Raw genomic sequence first — 24,046 nt, forward strand, 5'->3', positions numbered from 1 at the left:
AGTTTCCAATAAGATTAAACTGACTTGTAAGGATGCATCAAGATCTTCACAGTTTTTGTCACAAAAGGGAGTGAAGATTGTTTGGGTGCCTTAACTGTGCTTTTCCTCAGTTTAACATGCTTGAATTTCTGCTAAATTTAACTCTGAAATTTCAGTGTTTGAGGTTATTTTAATTGTGTGTATGAAATATTTTCACTCTTAAATCACTAGTACATATGCAACATTAAATCTCATTTTAGATCGTTCAAATATGTGACTAGAAAACAATCCTGAAAACCACATATTTTATAGTACCCCTATTTCATCACATTAATGCAAATTACAATTTCCACTGTATCAGAAACGGCAAGATACCGTATGTAGTTAAACCATGTTACAGTCAATTGAAATTAATTAAAAGGAAGTATTAGATAAAATATTAATTTTGCTTGTATCTTAACCTCTCTCACAGTCTGTCACAGTTCTGTGACAGACAACATGGCAAAAATTCATCAACACACCTTGACGTTGTCTTTCACCAGCTACAGTAAACTCTGTCTTAACAGGCATTCTATCATCCAGAACCCTCATATAACCGGCATTTTAACCATAAGTAAATACTAATTACATTTTCCATAAGTACAGTTCAGTGAAAATAAATACAAATAAAAACAGCAAATACAATATACATGTAGAGTGTACAATACTACTGTTGGCAAATAAAGTATTCTACATACATTGCGGTTTGTTTCTTGATATCTAATCTTGTTTTTCTTTAGTGTTATTCACTGCTGGGTATACCTCGCTATTATCCAGAATATTTGAATATCTGGTAAACTCCTGGTCCCAGGGATGCTGGATATGAAAGTTTATTGTATATACTTCCTTAAATCCATCATTTTTCTATTCTGAATTTAAGAATTACCATTTCACACTTTACAATACTTAGAAAATGTAGTTCCTTTTGCAATTCATTAACTTAGAACCCATCTATGAGTACAATATGAGCCTAACTTGAATGAAAAAAAGTTGTCAATGTTAGATTGTAAGCTCATTTATGTTACACAGTTCAGGCTGCATAAACATGTGATAATAAATAGGACTTCATATAGTTAGTGACTTTGCCAGTGCCCAAATGATGAGTTGTTATAAAAAGGGAAAGGAGGTGTAGCCTGCGCTAGCTTAACGTAGATTAAGATATAGTTTGAATAAGGATTTGTTATATGATAGACACAGGTATTAAGAAGCCATGATAGTCTGTCTAACTTAGGCTCAAAAAGGCCTAGGCCTTTCTATCTTTCCTGTCAGCAGTAACACAAGCAGCCTGCCAGGCAAACATGGTATGAGGGGGCTTTTTGACAAATGTTTTTCGTAAGAAAGGTTAAGGTCATAATAGTAAGGGCAAGATATGCGCATAAATCTTCGCTATCCAGGGTACATTTCTGATGCCAATTGGTGCCCAAGTTTCCTCTACCAGAAAAGGTGTGAAATTACCAACCGAATTCGGATAAAGGTCACAACGGTATTTCTCCTTTGACCTTTTAGCAGAAACTTGGTCTTAGGACACATTCAGGTTGAGATCATTGGGAAAGTTGGGGTATCAGCAATTGTGTAAGATTGTATGAGGTCAGACTCTAATTTAATCATTATGTGGTTAAATGGGTATAAAAACCCCTTGCTGTTTGGGGGGGGGGGGGGAGGAGAGAGAGGGAGTATGCCAGACAGATCCGCACCAGAGGGGTGCTTGTCACCGCAGTTGGCTCTCTCTGTACTGTCTCTTTTAATCTTTGTTATGTTTCCTGGAACAATCTTGTCTCGTCTTTAACCTAACCAGTACACCACCACCTTTCTCACCAATTGAAGTGAGCTGGTCTTGGCTTCTAGAGGGTTCAAAGGAATCAGTGAGTATCCTGCTTGCTTAGCATAAGTTTAACCCATAAGTGTAGTTGGTTAAGTAACTGATATTGCTTTAGAATACTGTTAAGTGAAATCCTTTGATTGTAACCAGATACTGACTGTTATACACCTTCAGTTTGTATTTGTTAAGTGATGCTTCAACATCATTGTGTTGCTAAATAAACAAACCATAAGTACAGTCTTCCCCCACCTTAGGAGGGTAATTCGTTCCTGAAAAACCCCTCTTAGGGCGAATTCTCATAAGTCGAAAATGTAATTACCATTCATTTCAATGGGAAAAATTTTTGTGTGTTCCTGAGCCTCAAAATTTACACCCATTTATGCAAAAACACCACCAAATCCCATTAAATCTGGTGCAAGGGGGAGGGCAGGGCACAGCAGGGCACAGGGAGGCAGCCCAGCCTGAGCGCAGCTTAGGTTAAGCAGGGAGGGGGCGCTGCCAGGGGCCAGCTGCCAGGGGCCAGCCACGCGGGGAGCTAGGCAGGCAGAGGGGGCCCCCGGCTGGTGAGGGGCGATGCCTTGCTCGTGCGGGCGAGCCAGGCGCTAAATGGGAGGGAGCGCTGGAGACGGCGAGTGGCACCTGAGGCACAGCTGCGCAGGGCAGACGGCAGCAGCCCCCTAGCTGCCCAGGGGGTCAGCAGCAGCAGCAGCGGGGCTGTCTCACAGAGCGGCATGATCTACTGCCGGGATTCAGACGAGTCTACCTCCTCGCAACAGACTGCTGCCCTCTCGCAGAGTGCCGCTGCCCCCCGCATGGCCTCTTTGTCAAGACCAATGCGGCCGACTCCATCCCCTCAGTGATTGCCTACCAGAGCTGCCAGCCTCCAAATCGGTCCTCGTAAATGCGCAGAAATGCCTCATAAGCTGAAGTAGGGGTATTAAATGAAACTCCTTGTAAAGTCGAATTCTCGTAACTCGAATGGGCATATCTTGGGGTATGACTGTACTGCTAAAAATATTGTCTGTGTAATCACTGAAAGACCTGAAAAATTCACCTCTAGCCTGAGACAGGCTCTGTCTCAGACTCCACTGTTAACTCGGGAGAGGTGCAAACCTAGAATCTGTAAACTTTAAATCAGATTGGCGAGCTTTCCCAAATCCATAAAGCCTACAACCCTTCCCCGCAGGTCAACAGAGGAGTCAAAGGAATGCCAGAAAGAAATACAAGGAGGGTGAAGAAGCAGAGTGTAAAGAAAGAAAGTGAGCAAAAAGCAGACTAGAAGACAAGGGAGCATAACAAACAGAAGAGAAGAGACAAAAATATTATGAGGGGAGAGAAAAGGAAAGATTTTGAAGAAAAAGGAACCAAGGGACTTACCACTATTAATTTCAGGTAATGAAATGATGCTAATAAAATAATTTGAACTGAAACATGTCCTTATTAGACATAAAAGGGATGAATAAAGGAAAAACAGAAACATTCAAGAGAACACCATCTTCAATTTCTTCCATGCCATAATGAGTCACAATTATTTTCCTTAATAAATTTCTCTTTCCTTTTTAAAAATTATGTACATAATTGACTAAGCTAGCAGACCTCCCAAGGCCCCCCATGTACCCGCTCCACTAATTAGTTCACTCAGATGCTTGAAAAACTCCTAAATTGACACAATACAGTTTAGAAATCAACAGCAGGAAACAGGACAGAAGAAAATGTAACACGTTAAAGTAACAGGACCTGTTAATAGTCTGAGGCTAGAGAGCACCTCTCTGACACGAGGAATTCTGTCTCAGCGAGTGAAAGAAAACCTCAGCATTTTTGGCAGTGATTCAAGAAGTGTTTACAGAACTCTGATTTAAAAAAAATATTTTACACCTGGAGTCAAGAATAATAGAATTTAACATCAAATGTAGCTGGCACTTGCTGAAGAATTCTAATCCTGAACACCTAGGATTGCACGCATCACAAAAGTTATGTTTCAAAGCAGATACTATTGAATATAGAGTTACAATATTAAATATTTCTAACTAACTGAAAAAGGTAATAATAAAACATATTAAGAGTTATATTACAACATTTGTCAATAATGTTAAATATTTGAACTGCTGTGTTTGATAGAACTGATATCTATCGAGCCAACTGTCAGCGCTGAAACAGTCTGTGCAAGTTTCATTAGTAAATAAAATACCTACTTCTCAAATATTAGAAGAGCTTACCTAAAGGTTGCAGTAAGCATCTCCTAGTATTGAATATTCTTGCAACTCCTGCCAATGTTAATACCCATGTCTCAGCCCACTGTTTCTCTGCTGTGTCTCTCGAATGATGTATGAGAATATTTCCTCCTCCTGACTCAATCTTCTCTTTATCAGCTGTTGTGGAAGATTCTCTAACCCTGTCCAGCAAGTGAAAGAGAACCTGTGATATTCAGAAAAAAGAATGCATTGATTATTTCAGTCACATATTTCAACTCATGTTAATGTAACGTGGAAATAACACTGAACACATTTTCTCCCTTTCCCTGCAAGTTCCTGAAGGCACACGGAGGATTCCTCTATTTCACCTAGCCTTTTCAGAACCTTTGGAACTGAGGATACCTGAATAAGCTAGCTGATCAGATAAGTTGGCACATGGCTCTTGAGGTGCTGAAGGGCCACTATTACCATGATCAGACACTTTGAGAACACCCTTAGTGCTAATGAAAGACCAACACTCTCTGACAATGCTACATTCCCAGAAAAACATATGAAATGCCTCTGTAGTAAGAAGGTACAACATTTCTCTTTTAAGTTGTCTGAAATGTCACACAGACAGCATGCATAACAGCAGAATCAAGCCAGGCATGACCATACTGGAACCTGAGTCCCATGAGGGACAAGCAGTCTGCCCATGTTCTAGGAATCTTCCACACATGGGCTTGACTGGCAGGAGAGAGAGGAAACAAGTGGCAGAAAAGCTAACTCTCCTATTAGATCAGCCCAGCCACATGATGAAGGAATTACTTTTTTCTATGTGCTCCGCCACAAGAAAAGGAAGCTGTTTTAATTTTGTTCAGGTAGACATAGGATACCTGTCTTTCTTTATATCTGAGGTAGAAAGAAGACTACGTCTTTGATGGCCATACTGATCTCACCAAGGGCACCAGGAATCATATACAAGGGAATAAAAAGGAGTGTTGTAACAGTCCAAGACCACAGGATATACATATTGGTGTCAATTCCATGAGCACATTTATGCGTGGGGATGGGGGGAGATCAAGATCATGTAAATATAAAGAAAAACTGGCTTAAGGACAGCACAGAAGGAAAAAGAAAGCAATAAGAAACTCTAGAAATTTTAAGAGAATATAGGTGTTAACTACTCTGTTTAAATTACTATCTTCAAAAATTCTATAAAAAATGAATAAGAAGCCAAAACAGGTATTATAATGAGCATGTGTAAAAAAGAGGAAGACTACCAAAATGTGGAAGCTGTATTCTCTAGCAGCTTTTTACTCAGTACCTTCCATATAACTGTGTGCCATGTTGAATGCTGAAGTAAAGTTCCATGAGCACCGATCGTAGAAAACAACGTCTGTCCAGCACTCTTTCTTACTGCAGGTCGTGGATCTACACAAAGTTCACCCAGTTTGGCATAGAGGCAGAGCCAAAGGCAGTCAAATGGTGGTGCTGGGTGGAAAGGGCGGTTTAACACCAATCCTTTCTCTTCTGCCTGCTTCTGCAATACTGCTTCCTCTTTATTCAGCTCTTTTTCAATGGTTTCACCTCTTTGGAAGAAATAATCGGAAATGTTCCACTACAAACAAAAATATTTAGATACATAATTTATACATGGAAAACATTTAAATACACTGATGATTATTCTGATTATGAAAATGTTTCTAATTTGTTCATTTTAAAGTGCACTGAAAATATGTCCTAAGCAAATCTGAGCTATAATGATTAGAAAAGGGTTACATTTAATGAGTCTTAAAACCGATATCAAAAACTGTGTTTACTTCTAGAATTCAGTTTTTAAAAAAGGCTCTCAAGATCCACATACATGCAAACTGCAGAGTATCAGAAAAGGATTATTAAAACCTATGTTTCTTTTAAAAATATTGATAATCGGAATTTATCTGCAACTCCATTTTATGTAATCAAGTTTATTACAATGTTAATTTGCCTAAAGATAAATTCTTATCAGTACATTTACATTCACTTCAAGTGGGAGTTTTCAGAGTATGGCAAGCAGTATCTGGCCTTTATCTAGACAACTGTAAACATTGACTAGCATTATCAGAATTAAAGCCACATGAACAATCATTATGAATGAAAATGAAGCTTACCAACAAACCAATTGATGTTAAGCTGATGTTTAGTTCTTGGTTGTGAAGTCCAAAGCTTCCTGCAACTTCTACAACTATTTGTAGGCAAGTGGATGGCATTGTTGGTAGGAAGTCTGTCACAACCAACTGAAGACACTGGAATGCAGTCCGTATTAAGGACTCTCTTGGGGAAATTAAAATAAGGTACATATTATTTTTAATAGGGTACAATCTTTCTAGTACATGCCAGGGTGCAACATTACTTCAGAAGGATAATCAGGTTTACATACCTGCTTCAGAATCAAGCAAAATTTGAAACACATTTAGGATTTGTCCCAACTGTTTGTGGGATTTGTGTTTAGTGTGAACTTTCTTGCACTGTTGTTTAAGACCGTGTCAGGTAACACATTCTAAATTCTAATGCACACGTATTTAGCACATTAGCTAAACCGCTGAAGCACAGGGTCCCCAAATCTGCCAGCTTTCACATGCTGAGATACAACTTACTTGTCTAACTGGAGTTTTAAAACATCATAGCTAGACTATGCTAATTAACATTCTAAAATATATCTTCTTTACCTTATGCAAAATAAAGCCTAAATTAGGTGGCAGGAGGGAACTTGTCCACAGAAGGTCACTGGAAACGAATAAGAAGCCAAAAAGGAATGGCAGGACACAGCTAAGCAAATGGATGTAGCAGAAGAGAGTGTTTTACATGTAACCACCTTTTCTTCTCTTTTCTTTTCATTTTATGGTGTTCACCCAAAACCTTATTGCTATAATTAAAGCTGGTGTTTTTACTTGCTCTAAGTTGACATGGAAACATTCAAAGACAAAGGTATTACAGCAGTGAAGGGCCCTGTGGCACCTTACAGACTAACAGAAAAGTCTTCAGCATGCGCTTTCGTGAGCACAGAATCACTTCATCAGATGCCGGTCATGGAAATCTGCAGGGCCAGATATAAATAAGCCAGAGCAAGGCTGGGGATAACAAGGTTAGCTCAGTCAGGAAGGGTGAGGCTTACTACCAGCAGTTGATCTGGAGATGTGAACACCAAGGGAGGGGAAGCTGCTTTTGTATTTAGCCAGCCATTCACAGTCTTTGTTTAATCCTGAGCTGAGGGTGTCAAATTTGCAGATGAATTGTAGCTCAGCAATCTCTCTTTGGAGTCTGGTCTTGAAATTTCTTTGTTGTAGGATAGCTACTTTTAAGTCTGCTACTGTGTGGCCCGGGAGATTGAAGTGCTCTCCTACGGGTTTTTGTATATTGCCACTTCTGATATCTGATTTGTGTTCTTTTATTCGTTTATTCTTTTACGTAGAGACTGTCCAGTTTGTCCGATGTATAAAGCAAAGGGGCATTGCTGGCACATGATGGTATAAATTATACTGGTAGATGTGCAGCTGAACGAACCCATGATGGTGTAGCTGATCTGGTTAGGTCCTGTAATGGTGTTGCCGGTGTAGATATGTGGGCAGAGCTGGCAACGAGGTTTGTTGCATGGATGGGTCCCTCAGTTAGAGTGACTGTGGTGCGGTATATAGTTCCTGCTTAGGGTTTGCTTTAGGTTGGCAGGTTGTCTGTGGGCAAGGACTGGTCTGCCTCCCAAGGCCTGTGAAAGTGGAGGATCATTGTCCAGGATGGGTTGTAAATCCTTGATGCGCTGTAGAGGTTTTAGCTCAGGACTGTAGGTGATGGCTAGTGGTGTTCTGTTGGTTTCTCTCTTGGGCTTGTCCTGTAGTAAGAGGCTTCGTGGCACACGTCTGGCTCTGTTGACCTGTTTTTTCACTTCCTCAGGTGGGTATTGCAATTTCAAGAATGCTTGGTAGAGATCCTGTAGGTGTTTGTCTCTGTCAGAGGGGTTGGAGCAAATGCGGTTACATCTTAGTGCTTGGCTGTAGACAATGGACTGTGTGGTGTGTCTGGGATGGAAGCTGGAGGCATGAAGGTAGGCGTAGCGGTCAGTGGGTTTACAGTACAGGGTGATATTTGTGTGGCCATTGTGTATTAGCACTGTGGTGTCCAGGAAGTGGATCTCCTGTGTCGACTGTTCCAGGCTGAGGTTGATGTTGGGGTGAAAGTTGCTGAAGTCCCGGTGGAATTCCTCCAGAGTCTCCTTCCCATGGGTCCAGATGATGAAGATGTCATCAATGTAGCGTAAGGAGAGACGGGGTGTTAGTGGACAAGAGCTAAGGAAGCACTGTTCCAGGTCAGCCATGAAAATATTGGCATATTGAGGGGCCAGGCAGGTACCCACAGCTGTGCTGCTGATTTGAAGGTATATATTGTCGCCAAATCTGAAATAGTTGTGTGTGAGGATAAGGTTACAGAGCTCAGCCATCAGATGTGCTGTAGCATCATCAGGGATACTGTTCCGGACAGCATGTATTCCATCTTTGTGTGGGATGTTGGTATAGAGAGCCTCTACATCCATGGTGGCTAGGATAGTGTTTTCTGGTAGGTCATCAATGTACTGCAGTTTTCTCATGAAGTCAGTGGTGTCTTGGAGACAGCTGGGAGTGCTGGTGGCACAGGGTCTGAAGAGAGAGTCCACATAACCAGACAGTCCTTCAGTGAGAGTGCCAATGTCCAAGATGATGGGGAATCCAGGATTTCCAGGTTTGTGGATCTTGGGTAGCAGGTAGAATAGCCCCGGACGGGGCTCTAGAGGTGTGTTGGTATAAATCTGTTCTTGTGCTTGTGTAGGGAGTGTCCTGAGCAGATGGTGTAGTTTCTTAGTGTATTCCTCGGTGGGATCTGAGGAAAGTAGCCTGTAAAATCTGGTATGGGAGAGTTGTCTGGAAGCCTCCGTCTGGTAGTCAGACCTGTTCATGATGACAGTAGCTCCTCCTTTATCTGCCTCTGTCAGAGTTGTTTCTGAGGCTGTGGATGGCATTGCGTTCTGCACGACTGAGGTTGTGAGGCAAACGATGCTGTTTCTCCACAATTTGTGCCTGTGTGCATCGGCGGAAGCATTCTACGTATAGGTCCAGACTGTTATTTCTACCCTCAGGAGGAGTCCACGTGGAGTTATTCTTCTTGTGCTGCTGGGAGGGTGTCTGTGTAACAGTGTGCTGGTCAGTGTTGTGTTGAAAGTATTCTTTGAGTCTGAGACGGCGAAAGTAGGCTTCCAGATCACCGCAGAACTGTATTATGTTTGTGTGGGTGGTAAGGCAAAAAGAGAGTCCCCGAAAAAGAGCAGACTTTTCTGCTGAGCTGAGTGTGTAGCTGGACAGATTGACAATATTGCTGGCTGAGTTAGTGGTACCACTGCTGTGGCTCTGTGGTACGAGTTTAGACAGCTTGCAGTCCCTTTTCCTCTGTAGAGTAGTGAAGTGTCTAACGTAAATCTCCTGTCTTATTTTCGTAAAGTTCAGCGGTGTGGAAGTTTGTGTTGAAGGTTGTTTTTTAATGAAAGACTCCAGATTTGAGAGCTCTTTTTTGAAGTTCTCCTGTTTGTTGTACAGGATGCTGATTAGGTGGTTCTTCAGTTTCTTCGAGAGTGTATGGCATAATCTCTCACTGTAGTCTGTGCAGTATGTAGATTGCAAAGAATTTTTCACCTTTAGTCCATTTGGTATGATGTCCATTCGTTTGCATTTGGAGAGAAAGACGATGTCTGTCTGAGTTTGTGCAAGCTTCCTCGTGAGGTTGATAGATTTCCACACCATACGGCTAAATTACAGAAACTTAAGTGGCTGCAAACAAGTATATGCTATTTCAGCACACTAGAGAACGTAGAGGGAGTTGTTATCCATGCAAAATAATAGTTTTGAAGTTGATGTGGAAGTCGTCATTAAGGGCACACATCCCTGCACATACACACATATGCCCCTAAGAGTTCACTACTCTCAGTCAACTTCTATCAGGGGCACAAAACTGGCAGACATTTTGAGCACCATACCAGTCAGATCCAGTGCAGCATTGCCAGGGGTAACCAAGACAATCTATGGATTGACCCTCAATACAGTTTCCTGTAATTTCAGGAGTCCATAGGATTGAGACTAGAAAACCACAAACAAGAGAAATCGTAAACTGGACTCATCCTCTTTGTGAGCTGCACTACATTGCTAACCATAGACACCATATTAGCCTAAAAGTTACAAAAATGGCCAGGTTTTTTTCCTTATTTCAAGTTGTGTTCATACTCAGAATTGTGGATGCTGAAACAACTGGTTAAGTGGTACATCTGTTTTATCTAATAATCGACATAACATTTAGAATGAGCCTACATGGAAGATTATCTCAAATTGGCAGGACCCCAATTACTACTTCATGGGCTTGTCTACACTACCACCTTCCTTCAAAGGAAGGATGGTAATTAGGGTGTTGGGAGTTTACTAATGAAGTGCTGCTGTGCAGAGGCAGCACTTTACTAAGCAAATTCTCCCCCGCGACAACTCCAAAGTTTTAAACTTTGAAGTACTGGCACGCGTCTAGCCGTGGCGCATCGGCTGGTACTTCAAAATGCCAGGGCAACTTTGAAGGGGAGTAAGGGGACTTCGAAGTTGCCCTGGCACTTCAAAGTACTGGCAGGTGCGGCACGGCTAGACGCGTGCCAGTACTTCGAAGTTTTAAACTACGGAGTTGCTGTGGGGGGGGAGGAATTTGCTTAATGAAATGCTGCCTCTGCATGGCAGCACTTCATTATTAAACTCCCAACACCCTAATTACCATCCTTTCTTCGAAGGAAGGTGGTAGCATAGACACAGCCTTTGTAAAGTTTAAGTGTAAATATATTTTAGTGCTGAGGCCAGTGTTACATGCTTCACTTTAGATGAAAATTCTTCTTAATTAGTGATGTTAGTCCAGCTAGGGTGCATTGTAACTACTGTGCTCGAGTGGTTTATCTTTGGAATGTTAGTTAGTAAAAAGATATTTGAAACTTTTAATTGGATGCATAACTGTCATATGGTAGAGGCTGGTACTAGATTCCTCACAAGAAAAGGAAAGTGAATCATTTTAAAATTCCCACTTGTAATATTTAGAGGTTCTTTGGAAATTCAGTTGTAGTCTGTACAAATTTTGTAAGTCAAACAGAATAGTTCTGGAGCACACAACTGGTAAGTAAATCCATTTACCATTTTTCTATGCAAATTATATACAGTTGGATTCAACCGTCACTTTGAAGTTTTCCTAATAGTTACAGAGAGTTCAGTACAGAGAGGTCCGGAGTGGAGTCTGAACACAGGTGCATTAGTCTGATATTGGCTGAGCCCTAAGCATAAACACTAGTTTTCAGTTAACAACTTCTACATTTGAGAACTAATCTGTCATATTTTCAATATTGGACCACGTTACTGACTCATTTTTTTATGTCTCTCACAACAGCAAGTACCAAATGCTTCAGAGGAATGCACAAGAAACCCATAACGGAAAATTATAGGATAACATGTTTAGAGAGGAACTTTTTTTTTCCCCTAATCCTTACAGGTCAGCAGTTGTTTTATACCGCACGGTATCGGGACTTTGTAGCCAGACATGAACCCCCCTATTTGGCCTTTTTCTTCTTCTCCCCCCACTGGGAGAGACAGAGAGATAGACAGAGAGGGAGACAGGCAGCCTTTGATGCTCTGGGAACGCAGGTGTGCTGTCTCACCCAGACTGTCTACCATACACAGAAACCAGACAGTCAATGGGCTAGCTAATGGCCGCCCTTCTGGCTGATATCAGTAATTGACATGCCTGGTCATCGTCCCAGGAAAAGGAGGAACCTCCGGCCATCACCTCCAAAAGTGCCCAATTGTCCACAATTCACAAGTGCGAATTGAGCCTTGCACTTTCCCTGGGAAACCTGGGGTTCAAACACATTTCTCCCCAGTTGGCCACTTGAGACCAGGAAGAAGCCTATGTGACCAAAGGGTTATAAAGAGGGGTTTGGCAGCCCACCCCCTTTGAGCTCCAATCACCTACACCTGCTGGCCAGGTCTGGTATTGACTCCCGAGACTGGGGACGCCTGGTTCATATCTACTTCTTCCTGAGGGATTGAGAGGAAGATTTTGGTCACACCAGATCTATGAGGCAGGGGTAAGAATTACACCTGTACTACACTTCTTTCCTACAGGAATTGGGGGAAAAGACTCTGGTTCCACCAGGTCTAGGAGGCAGGGGTGAAAATCACACCTGCAACGTGCCTTTCTTGTGTACACATTAATTGTATTAGTTTAAGCTAGCTAGTTTGTCTAAAACTTTTCTTAAGTTAAATTGTGTTGTTTCCCCTTTAAAAACTGTGGGTACTAACTGTTTTTGGCTATAAACTACTAAAAACCATTAGCCTGTCAACCAAACCGCGGGAAGCCCTTATCTTATCTTTAAAACGGGCATACCATTTAGATCTATTAGGAAACTGCGATGGGCCATTACCTTTTATATAGAACTGCAGAAAATCATTATCTTGTCTGTCAAACCACAGGGGGTCCTTACCTTAATTGGCAAGCTGCGGTCAGCAATTACCTTTCATTGGATGCTAGCAACCGCAAGAAAATCATTATCCTGTCACTCAACTTGGCGGCCATCTTGGTTTCATTTATAAAATTGGGCAGTCAGTTTAAAACCCCTTTTACTCATGGCAGCCGCTTCTGTTGTAAAATCGCTGTCAGCGGTTTTCCTATTAACTGCTACTAAAGTTATAACAAATTCATATTTCTGTGTACTTTTTAATTACCTATGAGTTAAATTGTTTCTATCTTTGTATAAATAAAAAAGTAATTGTTAAAGCCTCTAATAAGTGTATTTTCTTCTTGCTGCTGTACCCAAACTAAACGCAAACAAAAGAACCAAGCCTGCCCTGGCTGCTTAGTGTAGCTACCGATGCGGCATCACACCCTTTGCCCCATTGGACCTTTAGCTGGCACCTGGGCATCGGCTCACAGACTTACATCCTTTACAAAATTTCTCCTACATAATTTATCTTATTACTATTAAAACATCTATTTTTATGGGGTTTTTTTTGTTTGTTTGTTTTTTTTTAAGATTTCAAACTTTTCTATTACCATTATGTGCATGACCTGAACGATACTATGACAAAATGAGTTGAACTTAACTACGCATTCTAGAAGACTATTTCACTTTCTGTAGTTTTAAAATTTCAGCGTTTTGTTCTTGCACAATGAGAAAAGGTAAATAAGTGCCTTGTTTAACTTCTCTGTACCAAAAGCATAATGGCATCCACATGCGATTCAAAAGTGCCGCTTTCAGAATGCACGCCGCCTGTGTAGACGGGGGCCTTTTGAAAGTACTCCCAGCTTTGAAAGCCCCTTCTTCCAATTTGGGTTTAGGAAAAAGGGGCATTCGAAGTCTGGGGATCCTTTCAGACAGGCCCCCGTCTACACGGGCGGCTTGCATTCTGAAAGCGGCACTTTTGAATCGCATGTGGATGCCATTATGCTAATGAGGTGCTGCTTATTCATGTCAGTGCCTCACTAGCATATTCCAGACTCCTTCACTGGGGGGCAAGTATAGACACGCCCCTCCACAAATTAGCTGCTAATATTTCTAATCTTCCAACAGGGTGCATACAGAGCAGAGACATCATAAAGTAAGTTCTACCTTGAACAAAAGAATAAAAGGAAAGGCATCTATAATGAAGACACTTAGTAATGGAAATCATCTTTGGTCTTTTTTAATTGTTGTGTGTACTTTTATAAACAAGTAGAAAAGACCGATAAAATAATCTTGTAGGAGTTGGTCTCTTAAAATATTACAAACAGAAACATGCCATTTGTTTATTCTGCCTCTGATAATCAGCAGTTTTAATGTAAAATTTATCTGTGAAGTTACTCATCATTCAGTGTGAAGTTTGATAGTAAAAATATTATCAAACATATTTAATTCACATTAAATATAAAATGGTGTTATGTCCTGTACAAGCCTCTCTTTAACCAGCACATCTTTCAATGCAACATCCTTTCCATAATAGTTATAGTTGTGACTTTACCAATATAAATGCTCAAATTTTCTGTGAAAATTTAATTTCAGTAGACAGCTGACAAACTGTGCCTTCAAATAAAAAGAGAAGTTACTCACCATAGTAACGGTGGTTCTTCGAGATGTGTCCCCGTGGGTGCTCCACCATAGGTGACGGCTTGGCCGGCGCCGCAGATCGGATCTTCCAAGCAGTTTCTGCCGGACCGCGCATGCGCCGGCGCGCGCCGCTCCCTGGCGCGCTCCTGGCCATGTGCGCGATCCGGTCCCCGCCAGTTCCTCGACCAACCGCCTCGGGTGCCCCTGCAAAACACTAACAGAGATCCGAAGCGGGGAGGATGGGCGGGAAGTGGAGCACCCACGGGGACACATCTCGAAGAACCACCGTTACTACGGTGAGTAACTTCTCTTTCTTCTTCGAGTGTCCCCGTGGGTGCTCCACCATAGGTGACTACCCAGCAGTAACCCAAGATAGGTGGTGGGTAATCGGATTATGTGCAGCTGGTCCCCGAGAGGACTGCTGCAGAGAGACGGGTATCCTCTTGGAATACCCTGTGAAGGGCGTAATGTTTGGCGAAGGTGTCGTAGGATGACCAGGTCGCCGCTCTGCAAATGTCTTTCAATGCAACGCCCTTGAAAAAGGCTGTTGATGCTGCCACCGCCCTGGTGGAATGAGCCCTGGGAGTGGCCGACAAAGGAGTCTTTTTGAGCTCATAGCACATTTTTATGCAGGATACAATGTGCTTTGAGATTCTCTGCGATGAGAGACCTTCTCCTTTCGATTTGGGAGCGAGGGAGACTAGGAGTCTATCCGTTTTCCGGAAGGACTTGGTCCTGTCTACGTAGAAGGCTAGCGCCCTCCTCACGTCCAGGAGGTGTAGGCGCGCCTCTTCGCTGGAGTTATGAGGCTTTGGATAAAACGAGGGTAGAACAATAGGTTCATTGATGTGAAACTCGGAAGAAACTTTGGGAACAAAGGCTGGATGCAGCCGTATGGTTACCGCCTCCTTGGAAAAGACAGTGCAGGGTGGCGTTGCCATGACTGCCACAAGCTCGCTCACCCGACGAGCTGACGTAATTGCAAGAAGAAAGGTCGTCTTTATTGTAAGGAGGCGAAGGGGAACCGTGGCCAAGGGCTCGAACGGTGGTCCCATGAGTGTGGTAAGCACCAGGTCCAAGCTCCACGAGGGTGGAATCGGTTTCCGAGGGGGGGGTAGAGGTTTACCAACCCTTTGAGGAACCTGGTAACCATAGGGTGGGCGAACACCGTGTGCCCTCCATCCTCATGTCTGAACGCCGAGATGGCGGCAAGGTGGACCTTTAACGAGGATAGCGAGAGTCCTGCTCTCTTGAGGTCCAGTAAATACTCTAGAATTGTAGGTATAGGCACCGAAAGGGGGGCCAGCTGCTTGGTAGAACACCAAGCCATGAAGCGAGTCCATTTTTGTTTGTAGGTTTTCCTAGTGGAAGTCCTCCTGCTACTTTCTAGGACTTGCTGTACTTCCACTGTGCATGTGCTCTCTAGGGAGCTGAGCCATGGATTAGCCACGCTTGCAGTCGCAGGCTTTGGGGGTGCGGATGCACTATGGACCCCTGGGCTTGCGTGAGCAGATCCGGCGCCACCGGAAGAGGCATCGGTGGGCGGTCCGACATGCGCAGGAGTAGGGGGAACCATTGTTGGCGATCCCACGTTGGGACTATCAGGATCATCCGAGCCTTTTCTCTCCTGGCTTTTTGCAGAACCTTGTGGATCAGCACTGCGGGGGGAAACGCGTAAAGCAGGGGGCCCCCCCACGGGATCGCAAACGCGTCCCCCAGGGACCCCCGGCCCAGCCCTGCTCTGGAGGAGAATCGTGGGCACTGTTTGTTGTGCTGAGTGGCAAACAGATCTATTTGGGGAAACCCCCATGCGTGGAAAATCGGCCGTAGTAGATCGGGACGGATCTGCCACTCGTGGGTGAGCGCAAAACGCCTGCTCAACTGGTCTGCCTTCACGTTGTGCGCGCCCGGCAAGTATGAGGCTCTCAGGATTATATCGTGGGCGATGCACCAGTTCCATAGGCGGATTGCTTCCGCGCATAAGGTACGGGATTGAGCTCCTCCTTGCCTGTTTATGTAAAACATGGTGGAGGTATTGTCTGTACTGATCCCGACGACTTTGCCTTGTATACGGTCTCGAAAGTGTTTGCAGGCGTTGAACACTGCTCTGAGCTCTAGAACATTGATATGTAGAGACTGTTCCGTGGGTGACCACAGTCCTTGAGCCACCTCTTCGCCCATGTGCGCTCCCCACCCTATGAGGGAGGCATCCGTAGTGAGGAAAACCGATATTTGCGGCTGATGGAAGGGTACCCCTGTTAGCAAGTTCCCGGGGTTTACCCACCATTGCAGGGATTCGCGCACCCCAGGTGAGGGCGACACCACCCTGTGAACGGTGTGTACTGCCGGCTTGTATACACTTGCCAGCCAGTGTTGCATGCTGCGCATGTGCAACCTGGCATTCTGTACCACAAACGTCGCCGCTGCCATGTGGCCCAGCAGCTGCAAGCATGTCAAGACCGGCACTGTAGGGCTGAAGGTGATGACCTGCACGAGGGAACCGATGGCTCGAAAGCGAGCCTCTGGTAGGTATACTCTCGCCGAGATCGAGTTTATGCGAGCCCCTATGAACTCTATGTCCTGTGAGGGGTCTATCTTTGATTTTGCCAGATTGATAACCAGGCCAAGTGAGGAGAACGTGTTTGCTGTGACGCGTATCATGCGGAGAACCTCCCTTTTCGAGGTCCCTTTGAGCAGGCAGTCGTCCAGATACGGGAAAATAAACACCCCCTGTCTGTGCAGGTAGGCTGACACCACTGCCAAGGTCTTGGTGAAGACTCTGGGGGCCGAGGAAAGGCCAAACGGTAGGACCTTGTATTGGAAGTGTTCGTTGCCCACCATGAACCGGAGAAAACGCCGGTGAGCCGGATGGATGGTTATGTGGAAGTACGCGTCTTGTAGATCGAGGGCTGCGAACCAGTCTCCATCGTCCAGTGCTGTAAGAATGGAGGCAATCGTGATCATCCGAAAACGTTGCTTGCGTAGATACCTGTTGAGGCCACGAAGGTCTAAGATGGGCCTCCAGCCTCCTGTCTTTTTCTCCGTCAGGAAATACCGAGAGTAGAACCCTTTCCCTTGCAGTTGCTCCGGCACCTTTTCCACCGCCCCTATGAACTCGAGATGGGCCACCTCCTGCCTGAGCCTGGCTACATGGGAGGCCTCCTGGGGGTGGGGCTTGGGCGGGGGTCGCGGCGGCGGGAGCGACTGGAAGGGGATGGCGTACCCCGTGGCTATGATCTCCAGCACCCATTTGTCTGTGGTGATCCTTTGCCACTGGTCGTAGAATGGTCGGAGGCGATGGTGAAAAAGTCGTTTCGGATGATCTTGTGCAATGGTGGTGATGGCGCAGCCCTGGATCTGTATGTCAAACTTGTGGCCTTTGGCCCCGCCCCGAGGACGGATGGCCCTGTTGTGAGCGTCGCCTGGGGGTTCTGTACTGCTGGTGCTGCTGATGCCGCCCTTGCTCGTAACCCCTGTGATACTGGGGGCGCTGTTGCTGGTACTGGTACCGCCTTTGCTGTGGGTAGTACCTTTTCTTTGAGTATGGAGGGGTGTAAATCCCCAGGGTCCTGAGTGTGGCTCTTGAATCTTTACTGGAATGAAGGACCGAGTCAGTTGATTCAGCAAACAGCTTCTGCAAGTCGAAGGGAAGGTCGACTATCTTCGCCTGCAGATCTCTCGGTATACCCGAGGTCTGGAGCCAGGACTCCCGTCGCATCACCACTGCAGTTGCTGTGGAACGTGCTGCCGTGTCCGCAACGTCCAAAGCAATCTGAACTTCCATCCTCGCAGCCGCGTAGCCCTCTTGCACTATGGCCTTGAGGACCGGCTTTTTGTCCTCTGGAAGCGAGTCCATGAGGGAAGTTAATCTGGCATAGTTGTCGAAATTATGGTTCGCCAAGTGCGCTGCGTGATTTGCCATTCGCAACGTTAAGGTGGAGGAGGAGTAGACCTTTCTGCCGAACAGCTCTAGCTTCTTGGCATCTCTGTCCGTTCCCCCTGTTTTAAATTGAGATGTTTTTAATCTTTGTTGCGAGGACTCCACCACCAAGGAGTTTGGCTGGGGATGGCTAAACAAGAACTCCATGCCCTTCGCCGGCACGAAGTATTTCTTATCCGCTCTCTTTTGGACAGGCGGAATAGTTGCAGGGGTCTGCCATATGGTAGTGGCGGACTCCAAGATCGCTTCATCAAGCGGTATTGCTACTCTGGAGGAGGCCGGGGAGCTCAAATTTTTAAGGAGCTTATGATGTTTCTCTTGCACTTGTGCTGTCTGGATGCCTTGCGTGAAAGCTACCCTCTTAAACAGCTCCTGAAACTGTTTGAGATCGTCCTTAGGATGGACGTCCCCTAAGGCCGTGGCCTCATCCGGGGAGGAAAACGAGGAACCGCTGGGGTACATTTCTTTGGACCCTTCCGGTTCTTGATGGTGATGGTGCGCCCTCTCGCTGGAGGTTTGCGAGGGAAAATCTCGTGGGTCCACGGCCAGTCCCCCCTGGGATGCTTGAGTCTCTGTCCCCGATCGCGATTGCCCTCGGGGGTACGAGGTAGTATGTGGGGATCTTTCCCTGGTAGATTGCCGATGGTGTCCATGCCCCGCGTGGTAGGGACGACCACGGCAGTATAGGCACTGTTCCTGGGAAGGTGACCTTGACCATTCCCTTTGCACGTACCCTCTGTGTCTGGGAGAGGGGGATCGTCGAGACACTGGAGAGAGCGATTTTGCATAATAGTCCAGCGTTTCAAATCCCAGGAAGGGTGAGGGTGGTGCCAGCCATGGGGAGGCTGATTGCAGGAAAGGAGAAGGGGGCTCCGGGTAGGCTAGGGGGGACCCCTGCCTTCTGGTTGGAGTCTGCAACATGAGCAGAGGGCTGTGAGAAAAGAGCTCCACAGCCCTGTCTGGAGAGGGGCTGCAGTGCCTCCTCTTGTGTGCAGCCTTTCCCCTCCCTAAGGGAGGTAACTCCGCCCCCTGATGGGCGGGGGATCCCGGCCCCGTCGGCACCGTGCTAGGCACGCTCGAAGGCGGTGCCGCACGTGCGGAGTCCTTCTGCGCCTGCAGGCTACGTGCCTGCGCGCTCTGCACCGCCGGTTCCCCGGAGGTCGGTGCCGCTGCCTGCGGTGCTGCCGGTACCGGCGCTTGCTTAGCCGCCGCCCTGCCTGCGGTGCGGGGCAGCTGGCTGATTATCGGAGGCTGAGCCACTTCCACGTGGCTCTCCGTGCCGCCGCCGATCAGCTGTTGCTGCGGCTGGGGGCTGCGCGCTCCTCCCGTCCCGCTCACTGTTGCTGCCGGCAGGGATCGGGTTGGAGAAACTTTCCTCCGTTTTTGCGCTGATGGAGTGAGGGAGGCAGCTTTTCTTCTAAGGGCCCCGGAGGGTCCCTCCTGCTGCGGCCGCTCCGGCACGTCTGGCTGGAGGGCCTTGTCAAGAAGCAGCAGTTTAATCCTCATCTCCCTGTCTCTCCGTGCTCTGGTTGTTAATTTTGCACAGAAGGCGCATTTTTGTGCCACATGGGACTCCCCTAGGCACCTTATGCATAGACTGTGCCCATCGGACACTGGCATCGCCTCTCGGCAGGACTCACATTTTTTAAAGCCTGAGGAGGACATTGTTGGTGAGTCTTTGAGTTTGTTTATGGGTACTTAGCACCTTCTTTGTGCTGTTTCCCCGTCCGATGGCCTGCCTCAGCAGGAGGGCTGATGGCCCTAGCTCCCGGCCTCCGGCGCTTGTTACTGGGACTGGCTTGAGCTGTCCCTCCGTAGCTTGTTTGTTGTTTGTTTTTTTGTTTTTTTTTTACAAAATAACAACCGGCTACTTATGGTAGCCTAAATAACTGAAAACTTTAAAGAGAAAACAAATAAAGTCGTTGAATACGCTATGTGGCTTTAGCCTAGTCGGATTCCGTCTGCAGCCGACGGCGGTTGAGAGGAACTAGCGGGGACCGGATCGCGCACATGGCCAGGAGCGCGCCAGGGAGCGGCGCACGCCGGCGCATGCGCGGTCCGGCAGAAACTGCTTGGAAGATCCGATCTGCGGCGCCGGCCAAGCTGTCACCTATGGTGGAGCACCCACGGGGACACTCGAAGAAGAACTTCTTTTCTGTGGTGTTCAGCTATCTAGAACCTAAAATAACTAAAAACATTATATTAGTAAATGGTGAATTCTCTGCTTTTAACCTATATCAAATTTATATTAATCACTTACCCTTGATCATTTCTGATTGCTCCCATGACACCCAGAACTAATGGCCAGCCCGGTCCTAAACTGTCACCTTGACTCTGCAAAATCTGCAATACACACTCCAATTGCTTGAGTCTGATGTCAGGATGATTAATGTTTGATAGTTCCTTCAACGGATTTAACAAAAGCAACTGTAGCCTCTAGAAATAAACAAACAGCAAGTAGTACAACAACAGATTACAGTAAACTCTTTCCTATCCTGAATTCTATGATCCAGAACTCTCAAATAACCAGCATGTTAATCATCACTAAAATTTTAACTACGTTTTCCATAAGTCCAGTACACTGAAAGTAAATACAAATAAATAAAGCAAATACCATTTAAGTTTTACAGTGTACAGTACTACTGTTGGTGATAAAGTACTCTGCATACATTTTGGTTTATTTCTTAATATGTAATCTTATTTTCCTTTAGTATTATGCATTGCTAGGTATACCTCTCTATTATCCAGAATATTTGAATATCTGGCAACTTCCGGTCCTGGGGCTGCTGGATATGAAAGAGTTTACTGCATACATCCACATGTATGCTAAGCGAAACAACAAAGTACAAATTTACATTTTGTTAGAATGGGATTTTCAAAAATGCATACAAGCACCCAATTCCTTGAGGTGCTTTTGAAAATAATTTTAAGGTATAGTTTTTTCCCCCCATTTCAAATTCTACTTTGTAATTCTGGTCCTCTGAAGTTCTCACAAAGAACTAACAAAACCAACGAGGAGTCCTATGGCACCTTAAGCACTAGCACAGTGGTTCCCAACCTTTTCACTAGTGCACACCCCCAGTCAACCTCCCAAACTGTTTGTGGCCACATCAAAGCCAATTCTAGCTTCTATGTGCACTTCATTAAATGAAAAAGGAAAGCACAACAGATTTTTGGACAGCAATTAACAGCATTATTGGGAAACACAATTTAAAAATAATAGATTGTAACTTTATGATTTATTTTTATGATAATTTTTAATTTTTTCCCCCACAGATGCTCTGCAATGCCCTCAGGTCTGTGGACCCCAGGTCGGGAACCACTGCACTGGCAGATTTGAGAAAAAACTTTTGTAGGTAAAACCTACTTTGTCAGATGCATACAGAATCATAGAACACTAGGACCGGAAAGGGCCTCGAGAGGCCATCGAGTCCAGTCCACTGCCCCGACGGCAGGACCGACCACTATCTACACCATCCCTGATACACATCTATCTAATCTGTTCTTAAATATCTCCAGCGAGGGAGATTCCACAACCTCCCTTGGCAACTTATTCCAGTACTTGACCACCCTGACAGTTAGGAACTTTTTCCTAATGTCCAACCTAAACTTCCCTTGCTGCAGCTTAAGTCCATTGCCTCTTGTTCTCTCCTCAGAGGCCAAGAAGAACAAGTTTTCGCCCTCCTCCTTATGACACCCTTTAAGATATCTGAAAACCGTTATCATGTCCCCCCTCAATCTTCTCTTTTCCAAGCTAAACAAGCCCAATTCTTTCAGCCTTTCTTCATAAGTCATGTTCTCCAGACCTTTTATCATTCTAGTTGCTCTTCTCTGGACCTTCTCTAATTTCTCTACATCTTTCTTGAATTGGGGTGCCCAGAACTGGACACAATATTCCAGCTGAGGCCTAACCAGCGCAGAGTAGAGCGGAAGAATGATTTCTCGTGTCTTGTTCACAACACACCTGCTAATGTATCCCAGAATCATGTTTGCTTTTTTTGCAACAGCATCACACTGTTGACTCATATTTAACTTGTAATCTACTAGAACCCCTAGATCCCTTTCTGCTGTACTCCTTCCTAGACAGTCTTTTCCCATTCTGTATGTGTGAAACAGATTATTCCTTCCTAAGTGCAGCACCTTACATTTATCTTTATTAAACTTCATCCTGTTTACTTCAGACAATTTCTCCAATTTATCTAGATCATTCTGAATTATGACCCTATCCTCCAATGTAGTTGCAACCCCTCCCAGCTTGGTATCATCTGCAAACTTAATAAGCGTACTTTCTATGTCAATATCCAAATCATTAATGAAGATATTGAATAGAACTGGTCCCAAAACAGACCCCTGCGGAACCCCACTTGTTATGCTTTTCCAGCAGGATTGAGCACCATTAACAACTACTCTCTGGGTACGATTAGCCAGCCAGTTATGCACCCACCTTATTGCAGCCCCATTTAAGTTGGACTTGCCTAGTTTGTCGATAAGAATATTATGCGAGACCATATCAAATGCTTTATTAAAGTCTAGGTATACCACATCTACTGCTTCTCCCTTATCTGTGAGTCTCGTTATCGTGTCAAAAAAAGCTATCAGGTTGGTTTGACATGATTTGTTTTTTACAAAACCATGCTGGCTGTTCCCTATCACTTTACTACCTTCCAAGTGCTTGCAGATGACTTCCTTAACTACCTGCTCCACTACCTTTCCTGGCACAGAAGTTAAGCTGACTGGCCTGTAATTTCCTGGGTTGTTCTTGTTTCCCTTTTTGTAGATGGGCACTATATTTGCCCTCTTCCAGTCTTCTGGAATCTCTCCTGTCTTTCATGACTTTCCAAAAATGAGAGCTAACGGCTCAGCTACCTCTTCTATCAGCTCCTTGAGGATTCTAGGATGCATTTCATCAGGCCCTGGTGACTTGCAGACATCTAATTTTTCCAAATGGTTTTTAACTTGTTCTTTTTTTTGTTTCAAAAACTAACTCTACCCCTTTTTCCACCAGCATTCACTATGTCAGGCATTCCTTCAGACTTCTCTGTGAAGACCGAAACAAAGTAGTCATTAAGCATCTCTGCCATTTCCAAGTTCCCCATTACTGTTTCTCCCTCCTCACTGAGCAATGGCTCTACCCTTATGCAAAATTAAAGCTGTTAGTCTTTAAGGTGCCACAGGACTCATCATTTTTGCAGATACAGACCAACAGAGCTATTTCTCAGATTTCTCACAGCTTCCTCACAGACCACCACACTTATCTCACATCAACGCTCAGAGAGTTTTGCTTTTGAGGTCACACACTTTCATACAGTGAAAAATGCGTTAAGTGAACATGTCATCACCAAAAGGAACTGATAGCTGATAACATGAGTGGATTGTATTACTTGCACTGAAGGAGTGGAATAGTCAACTTGCATGGGGGCGGATGCATCTCACTATAGATCTGTAGATGAGGGAGTTACTAGGTAATCCTCCAACGGATACTCAAAGAATGAAATCATTCAAGTCTGATCTTTCACAGAAGTGTTATGGAAATCAACTATTATTTTGTACAGACTTACAAATCTTTACAAAAGGGTTAAACATGATTATTATTTTTATTATATTAAGGGGCATCAGTTGATACAGGCCTTCATTGTTTTTCCCATGACTGACAGATCTTTAGCTTTTTTAACCATGGAAGGCATAACTGACAGATTTTTCTACAGGGCAATTTTTCTAATGAGAAGAGAAGTGATACAGATGAACAGTAGTTAATATTGACCACCCAAGGCAACTTCAAATGCATGGGAAGGAGAAATGGACTTTAAAGAGAAGGGTAAGGATCAGAAAGGTACATTCCATGCCCAAGTCCTAAAGTCAGTAACAAACTACCAAAAATAAATCTCTGAAACATTTTACCCTAATGGAATAGATCAGACTAGGCTGAAACAAAAACCTGTACT

The 24,046-nt window shown here is 44.8% G+C and overlaps 1 protein-coding gene across 4 annotated transcripts in view; it reads right to left on the reverse strand.

The window, feature by feature from the left end:
• The window catches only part of MON2 (MON2 homolog, regulator of endosome-to-Golgi trafficking), a 175,966-nt gene that overhangs the window by 54,789 nt on the left and 97,131 nt on the right, over positions 1-24,046 (reverse strand). For all 4 annotated transcript variants that reach the window (XM_075013786.1, XM_075013775.1, XM_075013765.1 and 1 more), the window contains exons 22-25: positions 20,365-20,540; positions 6,162-6,324; positions 5,336-5,629; positions 4,054-4,252 (exon numbers count right to left, since the gene is read on the reverse strand). In XM_075013786.1, coding sequence (XP_074869887.1) covers positions 4,054-4,252; positions 5,336-5,629; positions 6,162-6,324; positions 20,365-20,540 — 832 coding nt within the window. The remainder of the gene's footprint in view (positions 1-4,053; positions 4,253-5,335; positions 5,630-6,161; positions 6,325-20,364; positions 20,541-24,046) is intronic.

Source organism: Carettochelys insculpta, chromosome 1, assembly GCF_033958435.1.
Source record: "Carettochelys insculpta isolate YL-2023 chromosome 1, ASM3395843v1, whole genome shotgun sequence".
Classification (NCBI taxonomy): Eukaryota; Metazoa; Chordata; order Testudines; family Carettochelyidae; genus Carettochelys; species Carettochelys insculpta.